A 16218-nucleotide genomic window follows, 5' to 3' on the forward strand; every position below is an offset into this window, starting at 1 on the left:
TCTTCTCTATGTTCCGCATCCCGTCGCCTTGCATTGGAATTAAAAAAACATTTGGTGCACAACATGCAGGTTGTATTTTCCATTTTATTTTTCCTGAAGTAGAGAGGTGATAGGTGGCGTCTCCACAGGGTCACAGTTCCACTCATACTGACATTTGGGCGAAAATTGTATAACTGGTTGGTTCACCATCGTGGACAATGTTCTCATCTATTGCAAATTGAAGCAGCGGTTGTCCGCTCGTCTGTAATCAGTTCATTGTTTGACATCTTTGTTGTTCATTTGGGTCTACAGTTTGATGTTCGCGGGTTGTTCACGTACTCTCACTTTGCGTGTAGATTTAGTTGTATAAGAATCAGTGGCAGGTTATTTTGGGAGTGGTGCATGCTGTGCATTTACTTTACCGGTTTCTAAATTGGATATAAACTACGCGTCGTGCGCCGACTATCTTGTAAGTATCTCCTCGACACTTTGGTTAACCGATTTAATATCGAAATCAATCACTGCTTATATACGTTTATTAAATATATTACATAGACTCAGCACTTTCGCTCTTTGTCTTGAATCAGCGTTGCGAAACAGGAATTAAGTACCGTGACTACATTTCAATTTCAAACAAACTATATCAATTTCATTCTATCATACAATGACTCACGTTATTCGGTTTAATCCGATTTTTTTCACTAGTTATTTTCGACACGTTCAAGTTTGAAAAAAGGTGGACATTTCATTGCGAACCAAATAACCAAGGCGCATCGTTATTTACGTACGTGAATGGTATACAATGTTTATGATTGTTTGATAAAGTGTCGTGTGAATAGAACCTTTATGCAAGTGTGCGTACCAAGACATTGTATAAATTGTAGGTATGTAAGAAAAGTTACATGATATAACGCATCAGTGACTGTGGTGAATTTTCTGTAGAAAAATTAGCTCAAAACAAATATAATTAATTTACAGCCAAAATCATCTTGAATCGCATATTAGACTGACAATTTATTATTCCTGTAAGAAACAGCGTTTATGGTATCTTATTACAAACAAAGTAGACATGTAAAAAATAACATGCGCCACATTTCAAATTCTTCATTGATAACTCAAATAACAATTTCATTACACAAATAGTTGTGTATTTGGTATTCGCTCTTCAATATGAGAATACATTAAGTACAAAGTGAAAAAAAAATACTACAGTACACCAAAATATCCATTTTATAGATTAATTATTTCTTGCTATTATTATTACCCTAAAGCCATACATCAATAAAACTGTGCAAAAAGATTTACTCCAACTTAGAAATGTCCGTCATTGTATGGACTAAATTAGTATATGTTTGCGGGGCAAATTTAGGGATATTCAATAAATCAATATGATCTAGTTGCTGAAATCTCTACCTGTGACTCAGCATTTATTAATCGATCTGTTCAAGGTTACCTTGATGAAACTCTCATGTAATGGTCTCATTTATCACCTGATTATGTTCATGATCCACATGTCTTTTCAAATGACAAATCTCATTATCTTTACATGAATAAAAGTTCTCAGTAATACAAAAGGTTGATTCTTGCATTGTCCAAATAAGAAGTTCGCATGCAAATTATACAATTCATACTGGTGTATTTCACGTACGCAGAATGAGAAAAGAATTATTAAAATTAAAGCTACACCACCTAAGCTCAATTGTTTCTTATACTTTGTACCTTAAGTTCTCTCTTCTTCTAAATTTATCACATTATTTACATTGGCAATATGAATGAAGTAAAATTGCTTTTTTTCTTAATGGATAATCGACAATCAACTAGAGAATGATAGGTCATTTACCTGCTTTAATTACATTAAATAAGTACTATTGTACAACACAAAGTTCAAGTATCAGAACAAGATTTAACATTGGTATTTTATAAATATGTTATAAAAAAAAAGTTTTTTGATTTTGTAAGTCAATCTTCACAGATTACTCGTCAGTGATGTGTACGAATTTAATCTTGCAGTATGACATTGAATGTTGATTGCTTATGTATTTTATGTAACAGTCTTTAATGTTAATTTATTGAGTAATTCGTAAAAATCATTTTCTAAGCAATCTTGTTGCCTCATAACTTTAATATGATGCTAGACATTAAGACATCACACATTGACTTATGCAATGAACTTACTTATGTCTAGAAATATGAAAATAAATTCATATTATAATCTTTTATTCAGCTACAGTTATGGAAGCTGGTGGTGGTGGTGTTCTGACAGCAGAACGAAGTCCTGCACGTGCTAATCTGCACGTTGCTTTCACTGAAAAAGGAGAAGTCAAAGAACGTAGGGAAAAATTTTTAACAGCCAAGTATGGCTCGCATCAAATGTCGCTTATCCGGAAGAGACTCGCAGTTGAAATGTGGCTTTTTGATGAGTTGCAGAAACTTTATGAAACTGTGGTAAGAATTTATGGCTAGCCATAGATAGGCTTTATTCAACCTAAGTTTTGTGGAATTGAGCCTAGACACACAGGAAATGACTATGAATTTTCTTTTCATTGCATTTAGCATAGGCAGACTAATATTGAAAACAGTTTTACGAATTTTATTGAAACAAGTGCAAGAGAATTCCGGAATTTGGAAGTAAAGTATTCGTCTATAGAGTTACATCCACGTACCTTACCTCTCCCAATTGAGACAAAAATTTATCTATGTCTGATTTAGCATGATTAGATCTAATTAGTGGTTCTGTTTGTTGAACAGAAATATTTTCAGAATAAGGGTTTTGATCTTGCTTAATTTTGAAATCTTCCTTAATTTAAAATTTCTAGAAATCTGTTGAAGAGTTTCTTTCCTTGGAAAATGATTTTGAATGAAATAATCAACAGGAATTCTTGTATATCCGTTAATATTGTAAAAAATAAAGATGGAAACGTTAATTTACAAGTTACACCATACAACTGGTGGAAATCTGCATGCTCAATGAATCAGTTCACTCCCAATTAGTTTCAACTGAACTTATATGCTGTGCACTGTAGTAACCCCTCGGGAGTTCTGATGTATTTTATAATTGGCTCGTATCGTCACTGAAAACTATCGGTAAATCATTATGTGCGTATGATCAGGACATTGACCAACGCAATAAAAGCTTTATCACATGCAAGTCATAACAGAATGATTGATCGTAATACTTTCGATATCTGAATTCCACTTTGTTGAATTTCCTCGACAAAGATTCATCACTGGTTTGCCAAGTTATTATTGCCATAAATACATGCTATAAATATTTGCAACATACTCATTGAATTGAATAATTTAAAATTTATGCAGCAATCCTATCGATTAGAAATAATACTTGGTATAAGCTTTTAGTTCATACATAAAATTCTGAGATAGTTAACATCATCGAGTATTATGATATGTTGCTATTTCAAAAAATCAAGTCTTGGATTTATCTTTGAGCTTGTAAAGAACTTTTTATTATATTCAGTATTTTTGTTTTATTGAGGGAGCATGGATATGACAATGAATACTTTATTGATAATATCAATGAACAATGTGTTACATCTTAGAATGAAAATGGGAAATCTCGAGAGGTTGAGGTAGATATAGACGAGCTACTCGACATGGACACTGATGACCATAGAAGAAGTTACTTACAGGTACTTAATATTGATTATTTTATCATTGAGATGCAGTCCGTAATGTCAAGAGTTGAAGTATTGAGCTCACATGAATATTTACCCTTGTTATTTCAAACCGTGTTGCTGATTATAAAGTTTCCCTAAGACCTCAACCATTTTCAGGATTTGCTGGTGGATGCAAAAAAGTCACCACACGATGTAAAAGTGAGTAGATTCTGCAACAACATATTTTCATTTATTTAAAAGTTTTTAAATTGTATTTGCTTTGATTGTCAGTGTATTCAACGAATATACTGAGCACATGGTGAGGAAATTATTAAAAAAAATTATTTTAATTTTAGAAATTCATCAACGATTTGCTCGAGAAAGCAAAAACACTCTGAACAGCGACTGTCTCATTTGGCAGATGTACTACTCAATTTTGAGACATAAGTTTGTTCACTTCCCAAACGTGGCGTAAATGATATGTGAAAACCTGAGTAAATTTTCACTGCACGAAAGAAGCCACCATAATAACAAAACATACGGCTATAGCTCACTGAGGAAGGAAACTGTGTCTATTGGAAATACATGTATTATTACCACATGACTAGACATAGTTTTTTGTAAGCATATGTTGTTTCATATTGAAAACATCAAAACATGGCTCCAAGCTTTATCAGTTGATAGTTTAGTAACAAAATTTCGTTCAGTCCTCAATGTACGATCTACGTGCCAATTCAATTGCTAGTACAGAAATTCTCTAGATTTAATGCTGTAGAAAATTGGAACACCTCATCAATCTTCTTTCCGGTCTAATTTCAATTTTAAACAGGGTAATTTCTTTATGTTTCTCAAATACGAATGACAATCGTCTATTTGTAATTTTGTTTTGATTTTAACTGGAAGAAGATTGTATATTCAAATCACGTTGCTTCAGTAGTGATAAATGCTCACTTTACCGTTATTATTCACATATACTTGCCAGTTAAGTAGTTAATGATTATAGAATTGTGGTAAATAATAGAAAAGAAACGAGCCAAGAATCCATTTCAATCCTACCTTCATGCTACACTTTTCCTATAAAATCAGATACTTATGCATATTCAATTTAGTAGATGTAGGTAAAATCCTTGGCAGAAAACTTATTACAATATCTTAATATTACATGAAATTCGATTAATAAAGGTAAACATATAATCAGATTCGAGTGCCAAAATAAAGGTTGGCTTGTTCTCACCTGTTCATCGTTTTGCCAAAAGATATTGTAATTAATGTTGTGAATCTCTTTCATGTTTCTACTATAACAGCTACAAGGTAAGGGTCATATTCCCTAGAAAATAGTTTAGATTGCTAATGCACTATTTTAAGTATGTTTTTTGGAATAAATAAGATTACTAGCATTTCCAAGATTGGCAAATGGAAACCCTAGATCTGCAAATGTCTTATCTAATTCATAAATATTTTAAAATTCATTCTCCATGATTGCTTTCTTAGCTGGGTTGAAACAGGAATATTAAGTGGTGATGAATTATTTAGGCAATTATCGTCATTTACTATGCATAGTTGATTGAAAATTGAGCCATACAATGTAAAACTGCAAAAAAAATAAAAGATTTTACTTGGCAAGGGAGTAGCTACGCTAAGAATGCTCAGTCAATAATTCAAAACAAATTAATTTAAAAAACCTGAGTTATACTTTCGTCATGGTGTATGTACGCTCAAGTATATGGGTATCACGGCTCTTTTTTCTCCCCGTATTCCTTAAATTCATGATGTGGGATTTGCTTTTCCTGGGCTGTTGATACACATATTGTTATTGCTTTTGCTTGATCTTTGCTATTAATTACATTATTTGCCAAATGACGCCCCATTCTTACTTATCTATGTTTGTAATTTTTGAAACAAGATAACAGAAAAATTTATCAAATGTAATTGAAATTTTTGCATGTACTGCATAGATAAAATATAACTTGAATTATGATTGTGAAGTTGCTTAACATTAAGCGTTAACTAATTATATTTTCGTGGAATTTGTGATATCAGAGATTTCGTGGATATAACAGTCTTCCGTTCGGTTCTAAATACTTGATAGTACAGTAGAAGTCTTTCATTTCTTGAATTCGAATCACCTTATTCTCCCGAAGTATTAACTCTTCTCACGTTAGCGAGTAGTATTATCCTATAATGTAAATTCACAACACATCTCTTTCATTAGAATGATGCGTAAGAATAATTCAAAACCCATCCGTGTTTCAATTTTCCAATGTCTGTGGTAAGTTTTGTATTCAATTAGATTACTGAAGACTCACTGTATTTTTGAGTTGGTCATCTATAGAATATTACTGCTATCCCTTTATTTCGTATATCTGGGAAAATTACGAATGTATATCAATAATCTGACCTTAATTATTCAGAATGAATGAACCAATATAATCAATTTAATAATGGTTTACTTTATTATTTTTATTATGAAATAAAATTATCTTTCGCTTTTAGATAGTTCATAATATCTAAATATATTTTTATTCATTTTACCCCACTTTAACAAGTTGGACTTATATTTATTCTATTACTACCAAAGACAATAGTAGAAATGAATTTAAAATAATTTCTGTGCGACGCGATTTTTGAATCTGAAGTGAATAAATCAACAGAATTGTCACTGCAGTAAATGAATAAGTTGTGTTACACGAAAATATCAATCCCCTTTATTTTCAAATCAATAGAAGCAACAATATAAAACAACATTATCTCTCTCAATGTTTTTAATATGTTGTGCTGTCAAGATATACAAATTATTATAAGCAAAATGGTTTGTTCGAAAAACCAAATTTAAGAAAAGTATCAAATTGACGTTTCATACATGATTCTCAAAAGGGATTTTTTTCGTACTAAAAGTACTAAAGTCAAATTCATTTCATCTTCACACGTGAAAAAGATTATTCACACATGTTAGCTATTAGCTAAATTAAAAGGTGTGTTGGAAAGTGGACAGTTAACCATAGATTGTGATTTTTTTTTTTGTGTAATACTACCACATCTAAATACAGGTAAATTTTATAAGAAAAACCTCAACTTTTACAATCCCATTGATCATGAAATCGTATTGCAATTACTTTTACTGCTATGATTGTTTAGCTAAAATGAAATTGAGGGTCGCAAAAGCGATATTGTTGATTTTGAGTTAGCTTTCAAATTAGCTTGGCCATCATCTTGAAAATATTTTTTTTCTCAGTTTCACTAGAGTTTAAAATTCTTTAATATTATTGCATGACATATGTTGTTAAATTACTGATAATTTCTGCGCTATGGTTCAAAAAAATCACTGACAGTTTTCAAGAATTTAGGCGGAAAAATCTACTTGTATGTGTAACAAGTCGGAGCAAAAAAATAAAAATAAAAAATTTTCTGTGGCTCGCTTTTAATACCAACTGAAAATCGTTAATTTGAATGTTGAATTGTTTTTCGAAATTTCTGCCTTTGACCTGCAGAATCAGTTGATAATTGCATAGTGATTGAATTTACCATCATAAAATATATTGAGAAAATTTTCCAAATCAGATCTCTTAAGCTATTTGATCTTGATGTCTGTACCTTTTATTAACAGCTGTGAGTTGGATCCTACTATAAACGCAATAGCTTCGTTTCACGATACTCATCGTGTATGCATATACGGTAGTATATATTACGATGGTCCGTAATTTTTAATCTCCAAAATTCTTCTCATACTGCCGTTCAAACTTATTCCAGATATTTGAAAAAAAGCATATCTGAAGTCTCTAGTCTCTACATCAGTAGAAAAATGTGTACCAACAATCTTACATTTTCCCATTTAGGTCAATAAATTTCATTTAATTTTGTATTCATGAAATCGATCTGACGGCTCACGATTAAAATTTCATGAACCCCAATTTCTGGACTGCCCTACCACATATAATTACATACATATAAATGTATGCATACTGCATGTAGAAGATAAAACTTGTTAAAACATTTTATATTTTGAGAACTAACATTGTTCGAACAAAGATGATTTTAGGCATAATTAAAAAATCAACATAGAATTATTACTTGAATGTGTATAAGTTCATGACTGCTCTGACAACGCTTGCTGTGTAAGATTTTGACCACTTTAAAAATGGGAAATGCATTGCTCAGGATGGTCAGAATCTAACATTCCACGTATAAATCAAATGTATTGTTACTTTGTAAAGCTATATGTTACATCGTAGTTTTTGACCGTTAATTATTTTGCAAAACTGTGGTTGATCTCAGAATCCAACAACAATAAGGAACACTATTGTTGGACTGTTGACTAAGACACTAATTGATCGTAAATTATTTTTCTAATTTCGATAGTCAGTTGATTTCCGGATTTCGAATGTATTCTTTAATATAAACATCCATATTTACGTATCGAGTGTAAACATTGCCGCAGATTATACATGTGTGTGTCAAGTGCAATACCATTGATTAATATCATATCATAGTGAATATCTGTAACATATTCTGATTTCTAGATTTCTAGACGTCAATCTCTTTTTATACTATTTTAATCTGTTTTAACAATAAGTATATTTCAAAATAGCTGTATTTTCTTAGAAATTCAATTAATTAGAATTAACGCAACACAAATGTTGAATAATTTGTAAATTATAGAAAAACGAAAGTACAACAATTTTAATCGCATACAGTAATGAACTGCGGAATAGTGAAATTTAAGAGCAAACGAAAATAACTGTCACTGCGCACGCACTGTTTTGTAATACATCTGGATCTCTGGTTATCACGTAAATGAAATTTCAAAAATTATGGAAGCATGTCTCTGGAAAATTCATGTAATTAGTGTATGTGTAGTATTAATATTGTCATTTTCTAGGATTTTTCTGAAATTTACCTATGTCATGTAGATCATCTAAATCATGTACTAATATTTGTTTAATATTTAATTTCTTTTCTAACATCAAACGAAATGCGCACAAGATTTGCTCATCATTGCAAAGTATAAAATATAAGAAAAAAAACGATTTTTACTTAGTCTGCCTGCTGCATACTAAGTTCCTTTAAAGAACTTAAGAATAATTTTCATTCCTTGACTTCGACTTAACATGAAATTTTACAGTCATATTCATGAAAAATACTTTACTGCAATAAAATAATTTTATTACATATCTGTGAAATAGTATTATTAACAATTCTTTCTATAAATCTTTGACTTTTTTACATCAGCGCTGAGTAAACAGTCTATACTTTTCTTCATCTCGTAGAAAATATGATTTTTTATCAATGAGTTGAGCATTTCTGAACATGGTATGTTACGTTATTCAAAGCTAATTATATTGATCAAAAGTTTCTCACGGAGTTTGTTAACTGATTTCACAAATCTGTCCGAGACAGTAATATACTAATAGTTTTGGTACTTATTACCACATATCTGGGCTATTGCACTAATAATTGTCAGTTATACATTGTTATATTATTCATGTCTTCCTTGTTACAACTTTGTGAAATGTGCTCAACTAATTTCAATTCTGATAACCTGAATAGGCTTGCGTCACATCTGAGAGAAATATCCTTATCGTGCAACTAAACGATACATGAATTACAATCATGACCAGCGATGAATTTATTGATTTGATTTAACCTTGATTATAATATTATACGTCCATTTGTGTTGTTATATTCATCTATATAAAGGATATTATTAAAATTATAGTTCCTTATCACATTTTTTAAATATACTATCAGATGATTTACGAAAAATGAATTTAAAAAATCTGAACCAAAAAAAAAAAATTTGGCTCAGTCAGCGAAAGTCAGTCAATCTAAGATAAGAAATACTAGTTTGAGGCTGGTATGTGGAAAAATTCCTAGGCGTAGTAATCATTGCAATACTCTGCAATAGTCGAGGATTATTGCAAAATGGGTTTGGTATGTTCATAAATTTTTGCTAGTGTTTAGTACACTGTGATATATTTGTTCTTGCCGCCTTCTTACTGCAGAAGATTAAATACTGTTTTACAGCAACCAAAGACTATTAGATGAAATAAAAGAAAGGGAAAACGTTACAACAAAATGTAAGTCAGTGTCGTATATTTATTATCCGAAACAAACATTTTTGAATCTTTCATTGATTTTAGTGACTTGACAAACTTTGATAAAAATCTGAAATAGTTTGTGAAAATTTTCAGTTCGCGGCAAACTGGTTTAGTGATTTATACGCGGTTGTAAGAGATGAAGATCACCATAAAATTGGAGTCAATCAATGGGATTCAAATACGTGATAATTTTCTGTATGCTGTTATAAAATCTGTGAAGAACATAGAATTTTGCTAACTATTGAAAAAGTTGTTTGTGATCATTTGAGATGTGCAGTTTTTGCCAGTATCCTACAATATGTGCCACTATGAGAGGATAAGGAAGATTTATGACCGACACGACAATAAAACAGACTGTGAAGTGGAATTCTATACTGCACAATCTTATTACAACTCAACATCTGAACTGTGCTCTGTAAATTTTGAGTGCCAATGATGTTTTTTATAGCTAATAATCAACCAACTAATGAACAATGCCAGTGTATACACACAAACGGACTTTGAAACATAAGAAACCCAATGTTACTTTTAGCTTTTTTTTTCAAACCAAATTATAAAAACCGCTTCTACCAAATCCCTAGACCAGTTTGTATAATCTTTTACATTTTTAGGCAAAATGAACGTGTCTGTAACTGCAGACATCCGTTTTGAATAGCTTTTGAATCACAAATGCGTATAATCGATCGAGATGCACAAATAAAGCTTTAATGCTAACATTAATGAACGTATGCTTCATAATTGTTATTCATTAGTATAAATTTTGTAGATCCATTGCTAATCACTATCTACATTAGATATATGTGACGGTTTTACATATGCAAAAATAACATTCAGATATTTCCCATCCCGAAAAATCCGACTTTTTTATACTCCGAAGTTTTTGCAAACATATCTCGTGTAAATAGTGATAACAACTAGGGTAACGATTTTATGTAGAAGGCTACAATCAATCATACAATGCAGTTTAGCTAGTAAGAAACCTTTATAAGTATTTGTTATAGTTTTAATAAATGTGAACATTAATCAAAACGTATTCTTCACTGTGATTCAATGCATAATTTTCTTAATAACATAATTCGAGAGTCTGGTAATGACATACAAAGTGGGATGAAAGTCCAAGTTAACGATAAATTTCAACGTCGGCATGTGTAAAATCAACTATGTATTCAGGTAAGTCGTTCATTTATTATTGAAAAAGGTTTCATTCGAGTTTTACATATACATGCATGCAAAGTGAAATAAAATGAAGGTGATCAGGTCTATTGATGCTTGTAATCTGCAAAGTAATAACTAAAATTCCTTGCACCTAAATTGTTTTGAATGACATTTATTAATATATGTATACTTAAAATTCAAGCATTTCTGATATATGTGTAGCAAACAGAATATACGACTTTCGGAAGATGTCACTTTTTCCACGAGGCGGAATTTTTGGACATAGAGTTGAAGTATAAATTTTGCGACCGAAAGTAAATGAACATCCTAAATTTTGGGTCACTAATTTTATTATTCTTTTTTTTACACTTTTACTATTCGTTTTAGTTTACTTCTTCGTACATTTTCTCTCAAAATTTCCTCATCATCAGTTTATGCTTCGAATATTTGTATTGCTATAGTGAATCAGTTTTCATTATTTAGAAGATTCCAGTTCATACTTTTCAAATTTCATATTTCCTAAGAATAAATTATTACGGTTTCAATTGAATAATTGATTTGACACTGTAATGCAAACAACAAATTCTCCTAGTTTCGGTAGAGAACTCATTATCTACCGAAATTAATTTATGAACTTTAATAATTGTATCATGATATTGTGACACCTCATTACGGTGTTAAAGGTAATTGTAAGCGTCTAAACAATGGAATTATACACACATTTAAACATATGAAATTGTAAATAATACAAGGATAAAAACGGGTTTTGTATTATAAAGATGATCAAAATTTTTTTAATAGGATCTGCTGATTTATGTAATATTCTTAAGATACCTGAGAACTGAGCTTTAGAACACTCACCCTTACGCAAACCTTATCAGAGATTTAATATTACATTATGTATAATAATGTACATCTTGATTTTCCATCTTTTAATTGATAATTTTAATGCTTCGTCTTTGATATGCTCGTCCTGAAAATCGTTATATGAGAACATTACCACCAGTCTATCCATGCCTTCAAATTCTAAGTGAATATCTTTGTGCACAACATATCATAATATGATGCATTGAAATTATTACCTACACCAAGTTATTGGAGGAAGAATTTTCTATCACACATCAATTATTGGAATGTACCGAAACTTTTCACGCAATATAAAATTGTATTAACCAAGTTATTTCCCATGAAGCATATTGTGTAAAACTTACGTTTGCAACTGCTTGCTGCCACTCAGCACAATGTATGGAGATTGTGTTTCTTTTTGCTTAGCTTGCAATAGATTAAGTGTACCTAGTGGAGTATCAGTAGAAGACATCCGCTTCATCAATACTTCTTGCTCAGATTTCTTCATTCTCTTTTCCACCTAGTTATAAAAAGTATTAACAATTCATGGCATGAAATTATCATTGATTCATCAATGATCAGAATATACATATATAATTATATTACGTATTGCATTCAAAATCGGGTAACTAGCAGATTTATTGCAGCGCTACAAAATAGTAACGATTATAAATGAAATTCTGAATTGACATTTCCTATTATAAATTTATAAAGCTTAATATCATTAGCATGCATTGTTCTACATAAATAGATTAAAATATTTTTCAATATACCTTGTTCTTCCCAGGACCTTTACCATGAAATTTATGAGAAAGATATCGGAATGCTTCCTTGGCACTCAAAACGTGTCCATCATCGTCGATATATTCCAACTTGACATTGGGCTTAAATCCGTCTCGTTCTTTGAATTCGGAAGTTGGTCCATTAAACCTATCTCTTCTGCCAAACTTGTCATCATCCCTGCATTTATAAAATAATTAATTGATCAGAATCTTCTGAAAACAGTTACATTCAAAACAAATTAAATGGGTAAAAGTGTACAAAGAAAAGAAAAAAAAAAAAAAACTGAAAATAATAGTATATTGGTTTAAAATAATGATTATTGTTTTATTTTTTTATCTTTGAGAAAATTCGAATGTATTATAATATCAAATATAGTACTTACCCATAAGTTTTATCTTCAATAGAATAATTTTGTGCCTGTAAATGAGCAAAACGGGATGCAGAAGGTCTGTTAGTATCCTCTTTTTGTAAATAACCTTTACTCATTGCAAGTCTTAGAGCACCGCCTACACCCTGTCCAAGCGATGGTTCTGCATCCAAAATTGCAGCCTCCAGTGTTATTGGCTCAGCTGCAGCTTCATCTTTGAGGTATGGGTAAATTTTGAGATTTTATTGAAATACTGATAAGGCATAAAGATAGTTCATAATTAAACAATTATCAGGAAAGGAAGTAGAACGTTAGTGAAGTAAATGCATTTTTACCTATTTTTACTGTATTCCAAGCTCCACGGCCATCAGCATCTTCTCCATCATCTACCGTTTCATCTTTGATCCCCTCAGCCTCAAAGTCCTGATCAACATGATGAACTGTTGCAATACTTGTTATGCATTGAAAGATTTTGAGTAGATAAATAATTACTAGAAACACGTTACCATGAGTTCTTGAACATTTTCTTCCCTGTTTCCAGCAAGCCCGTAAGTTGGAATGTCTCCTAATGTTCTACAAAATTCAGCAGTCGCATTGAGTACAATATTACCAACTTGATTGTCATTTGAATTGTCAATTTCTTGTTTTATTGTTTGAGCAACTTTTTCTACCCCAGTTTGACGTGCTAGTTTCACACGTTGTGCTTTTTTCAATGCCAACTGCCATTCGAGTTCTCTGTCATCATCTTCAATTTTAACACCCGACAAGTCTTCACTTGTATCTAAATTCCAAGGAAAATGTAATTGATGTAAATTAGATTAAAGGAAGTAGGGATTATATTGTTGAAAAATAAATTTACTTTCTGTATCATCGACATCCATAACAAGATTTTCAGGATCCTCATGATCCTTTTTTTCTTTATGTCTTGAATTCCTTCGACTTCCTAAATCTCTGAGATAATCAGTTGTATCAGGAACAAGATCGTCTGCCTTCAACATCTTTTTCTGTCTGATTTTTCGGATCTAAAAGTTGCAATTAATATAAACCATACTCTAAACACTAAATAAAATGTTCAGATAATTTTATTTTTATATTAAGTTCCATTAATCTATTGCTTTATTTCAGTATCAAGTCAGATGATCTATTTTTTCCTATTTACCATGTTTTTAAAACGAAAAATTATGTAGAACTGACTAAATTGTTAGAATAAGTTGCGACAAAAGGTTTACACGTTGAATACTACTTACTTTTTTCTTGGGTTTCTTAAACTTTGCCAACTCTGCATCAGTGTAATATTCACTAGCTAACTGTAGCTCTGGCATCCTTAGTGTTTCCAATTTTTTGTTCGCTAGGCGGTGTTTTACAATTTCAGTTTGTCGTTGTTTTCGTTCTTTAGCATTATCATAACCAATGGCAAAACTTTCCTTTTTCTGTCCATCTATCTCTTCATCATATTTGTCTAGAACCGTTTTCACTGGGAATCCAAACTCATCAAAATTGTCTTCATCATACGCATCGTACCCAGGTTTTTTAGTTTTATTCAAATTACTGCGCGAATAACGCTCTTCGTCCAGCATATTTACGTTTACTAGTACATCTTCATGCTCATCTAAAACTGCCTGATCTTTGAGTGTCAGTACAAGGGTCTTGCCCTCCTCAAAAGTATCCTGTAACAAAAATAATTAAATTTCGATTTAATCATTACATGTTATTAATAAAATAAATGCAATATTTCATGGAACATGACTATATTAAATTTACAACTGCTACATTTGAAACCCATAATAAATCCTAATTACAGTAAAGATTTTTCAATTCGACAGAATATATCAAACTTACCATGTCATGTTCGACTTTGAGCCCTCGTAAATCTTTGTTCGAGTAGGCTGAACGACGTTCACTTTGAACCTCTTCCTCAACAAGAGTACCTATACCGAACTCTTCGTCCAACTGATCCAACATTTTTGCCTGAATAATGAAATTAGAAATAGTCTTTAAATGGTTAGATAATCGTGCTTGACTTTCCTACATGGAAGTTTTCAAATACACATTATTAATATAATACAAGAGTGGTTGGCTCTACTTCAAGCATTAAGATTATTTAAAAATATAACATAAAATACTAATAACATCAAATGCAAATTAATTATTACAGCATTATTTCATAAGTATTTTAATTTTAAACTTGACGGTGCTGGTATAAATTGAAATAATGCCTTTAAGCTTTAGGTCAAGTATTCTGTATTTACCCTTGCATCAGCCTTCTTTTTCTCCAACTGAAGGAGACGGTTTTTTTGCACCCAAGCCTTGGCGTCATCATCTGAATCGCTTTCGCCCAAAGTTTTGAGTTTTGAAAGATTGGATTCAATCTGTCGTTTTTCCTTCTGCGTGTTCAGTCTATCTTTGATCTTTTGCGTTTTTACTTTATCGTTAGTATTTGGTGCTGGCTTGTGATAAAATTCTCCTAAATCATCTTTGATTTTGTTAGGATCATCTACAGAGGTAGTACTGGTCTCCAAAGGTTTTAGACCAAGCTTTGCTCGTAACTTATTTGTTTCCTCAACTGACAATGATGTCTGCGCTGCTCCTCCTTTGGTTGGAGATGCACTCCTTTGACGAGATATTTCTGGAGGAGGTGGTGGCGTCAGTGCATGTGGTATTCTCGATATTTTTGGAGGTGGTGGAGCGCTGACAATTTCAACTATAAACACAAGAGGATAGTTCCTCAGTACACGATATTATTACGTAGTATAAATGTACATTAAATTTGCAACTATACAATATAAAAGTAAGCGCTAATTCAGCTCAATAGCGCAATAATTTTTACTAATAGACTTGGATTAGTAGTCCTCTGAAGTACATAGCGCAAACATTACATTGTAAAAAATATATGAGAACTAATACGGTTTTAGGGTAGCTTTGAACAATCAGTTTTAAATCTATGCATGTGTAGATGTTTTTGTGAAGGTTTGTTACCTTTAAAGGTGTAGGATAATAGTTACGTTTACGAAGGAAAAAACTAAAAGAGGTTAGTACCATCGCTGTCGTGATCCTTGCGTTCTCTTCTTTTATGTTTTTTGTGATGCCTATGTTTGTCGACTTTTTCACGTTCTATAGAGTGCGATCTAGAACGGCTGCGATGACGTTTTTTCTTAGTTTCACGAGTTTTTTCAGTCTTGTGCCGCTTATTAGATCCCATTTCTTTAATCTTAACACTTTAACCTATAAATTTAACTGAACGTCGAACTTCGTCTTGTGTTGAATAGACTCTATCACGATCACGAACTACTCCGTGATCATGAGATACATACAACAGAAATTACGTGTTCCACTGATGTGTTCGTAAAATCAGCGGCTGGCCAAGGTGACCTTAGAGCAT

At 31.6% G+C, this 16218-nt stretch overlaps 2 protein-coding genes across 2 annotated transcripts; one reads left to right on the forward strand and one right to left on the reverse strand.

Moving 5' to 3' along the window:
* Positions 1 to 157: 157 nt before the first annotated feature.
* On the forward strand, positions 158 to 10717 carry LOC124177608 (protein phosphatase 1 regulatory subunit 14B). Its single transcript, XM_046560160.1, has 5 exons — positions 158 to 448; positions 2204 to 2424; positions 3537 to 3626; positions 3771 to 3812; positions 3950 to 10717. The coding sequence occupies exons 2-5, from the start codon at positions 2212 to 2214 to the stop codon at positions 3989 to 3991; spliced, it is 387 nt and encodes a 128-aa protein (XP_046416116.1). The 5' UTR covers positions 158 to 448; positions 2204 to 2211; the 3' UTR covers positions 3992 to 10717.
* LOC124177598 (U4/U6.U5 tri-snRNP-associated protein 1) lies at positions 9981 to 16124 on the reverse strand. The gene is made up of 11 exons (XM_046560128.1): positions 15876 to 16124; positions 15089 to 15540; positions 14679 to 14807; positions 14087 to 14506; positions 13699 to 13861; positions 13346 to 13620; positions 13175 to 13262; positions 12855 to 13053; positions 12463 to 12649; positions 12055 to 12209; positions 9981 to 11816 (listed from the first exon to the last, which is right to left on the reverse strand). The coding sequence occupies exons 1-11, from the start codon at positions 16036 to 16038 to the stop codon at positions 11789 to 11791; spliced, it is 2259 nt and encodes a 752-aa protein (XP_046416084.1). The 5' UTR covers positions 16039 to 16124; the 3' UTR covers positions 9981 to 11788.
* Positions 16125 to 16218: the final 94 nt, after the last annotated feature.

Source organism: Neodiprion fabricii, chromosome 3 (assembly GCF_021155785.1).
Source record: "Neodiprion fabricii isolate iyNeoFabr1 chromosome 3, iyNeoFabr1.1, whole genome shotgun sequence".
Classification (NCBI taxonomy): domain Eukaryota; kingdom Metazoa; phylum Arthropoda; class Insecta; order Hymenoptera; family Diprionidae; genus Neodiprion; species Neodiprion fabricii.

Bases quoted from the DNA above. Each gene is read 5' to 3' on its own strand.
- LOC124177608 (XM_046560160.1), top strand. From the start codon at position 2,212: ATGGAAGCTGGTGGTGGTGGTGTTCTGACAGCAGAACGAAGTCCTGCA. The intron at 3,627-3,770 runs GTACTTAATATT...AACCATTTTCAG, and splicing joins ATAGAAGAAGTTACTTACAG to GATTTGCTGGTGGATGCAAA. The intron at 3,813-3,949 runs GTGAGTAGATTC...TTTTAATTTTAG, and splicing joins AGTCACCACACGATGTAAAA to AAATTCATCAACGATTTGCT.
- LOC124177598 (XM_046560128.1), bottom strand. From the start codon at position 16,038: ATGGGATCTAATAAGCGGCACAAGACTGAAAAAACTCGTGAAACTAAG. The intron at 15,541-15,875 runs GTACTAACCTCT...TTGTGTTTATAG, and splicing joins CAAGGATCACGACAGCGATG to TTGAAATTGTCAGCGCTCCA. The intron at 13,862-14,086 runs GTAAGTAGTATT...TGCAACTTTTAG, and splicing joins TTAAGAAACCCAAGAAAAAA to ATCCGAAAAATCAGACAGAA.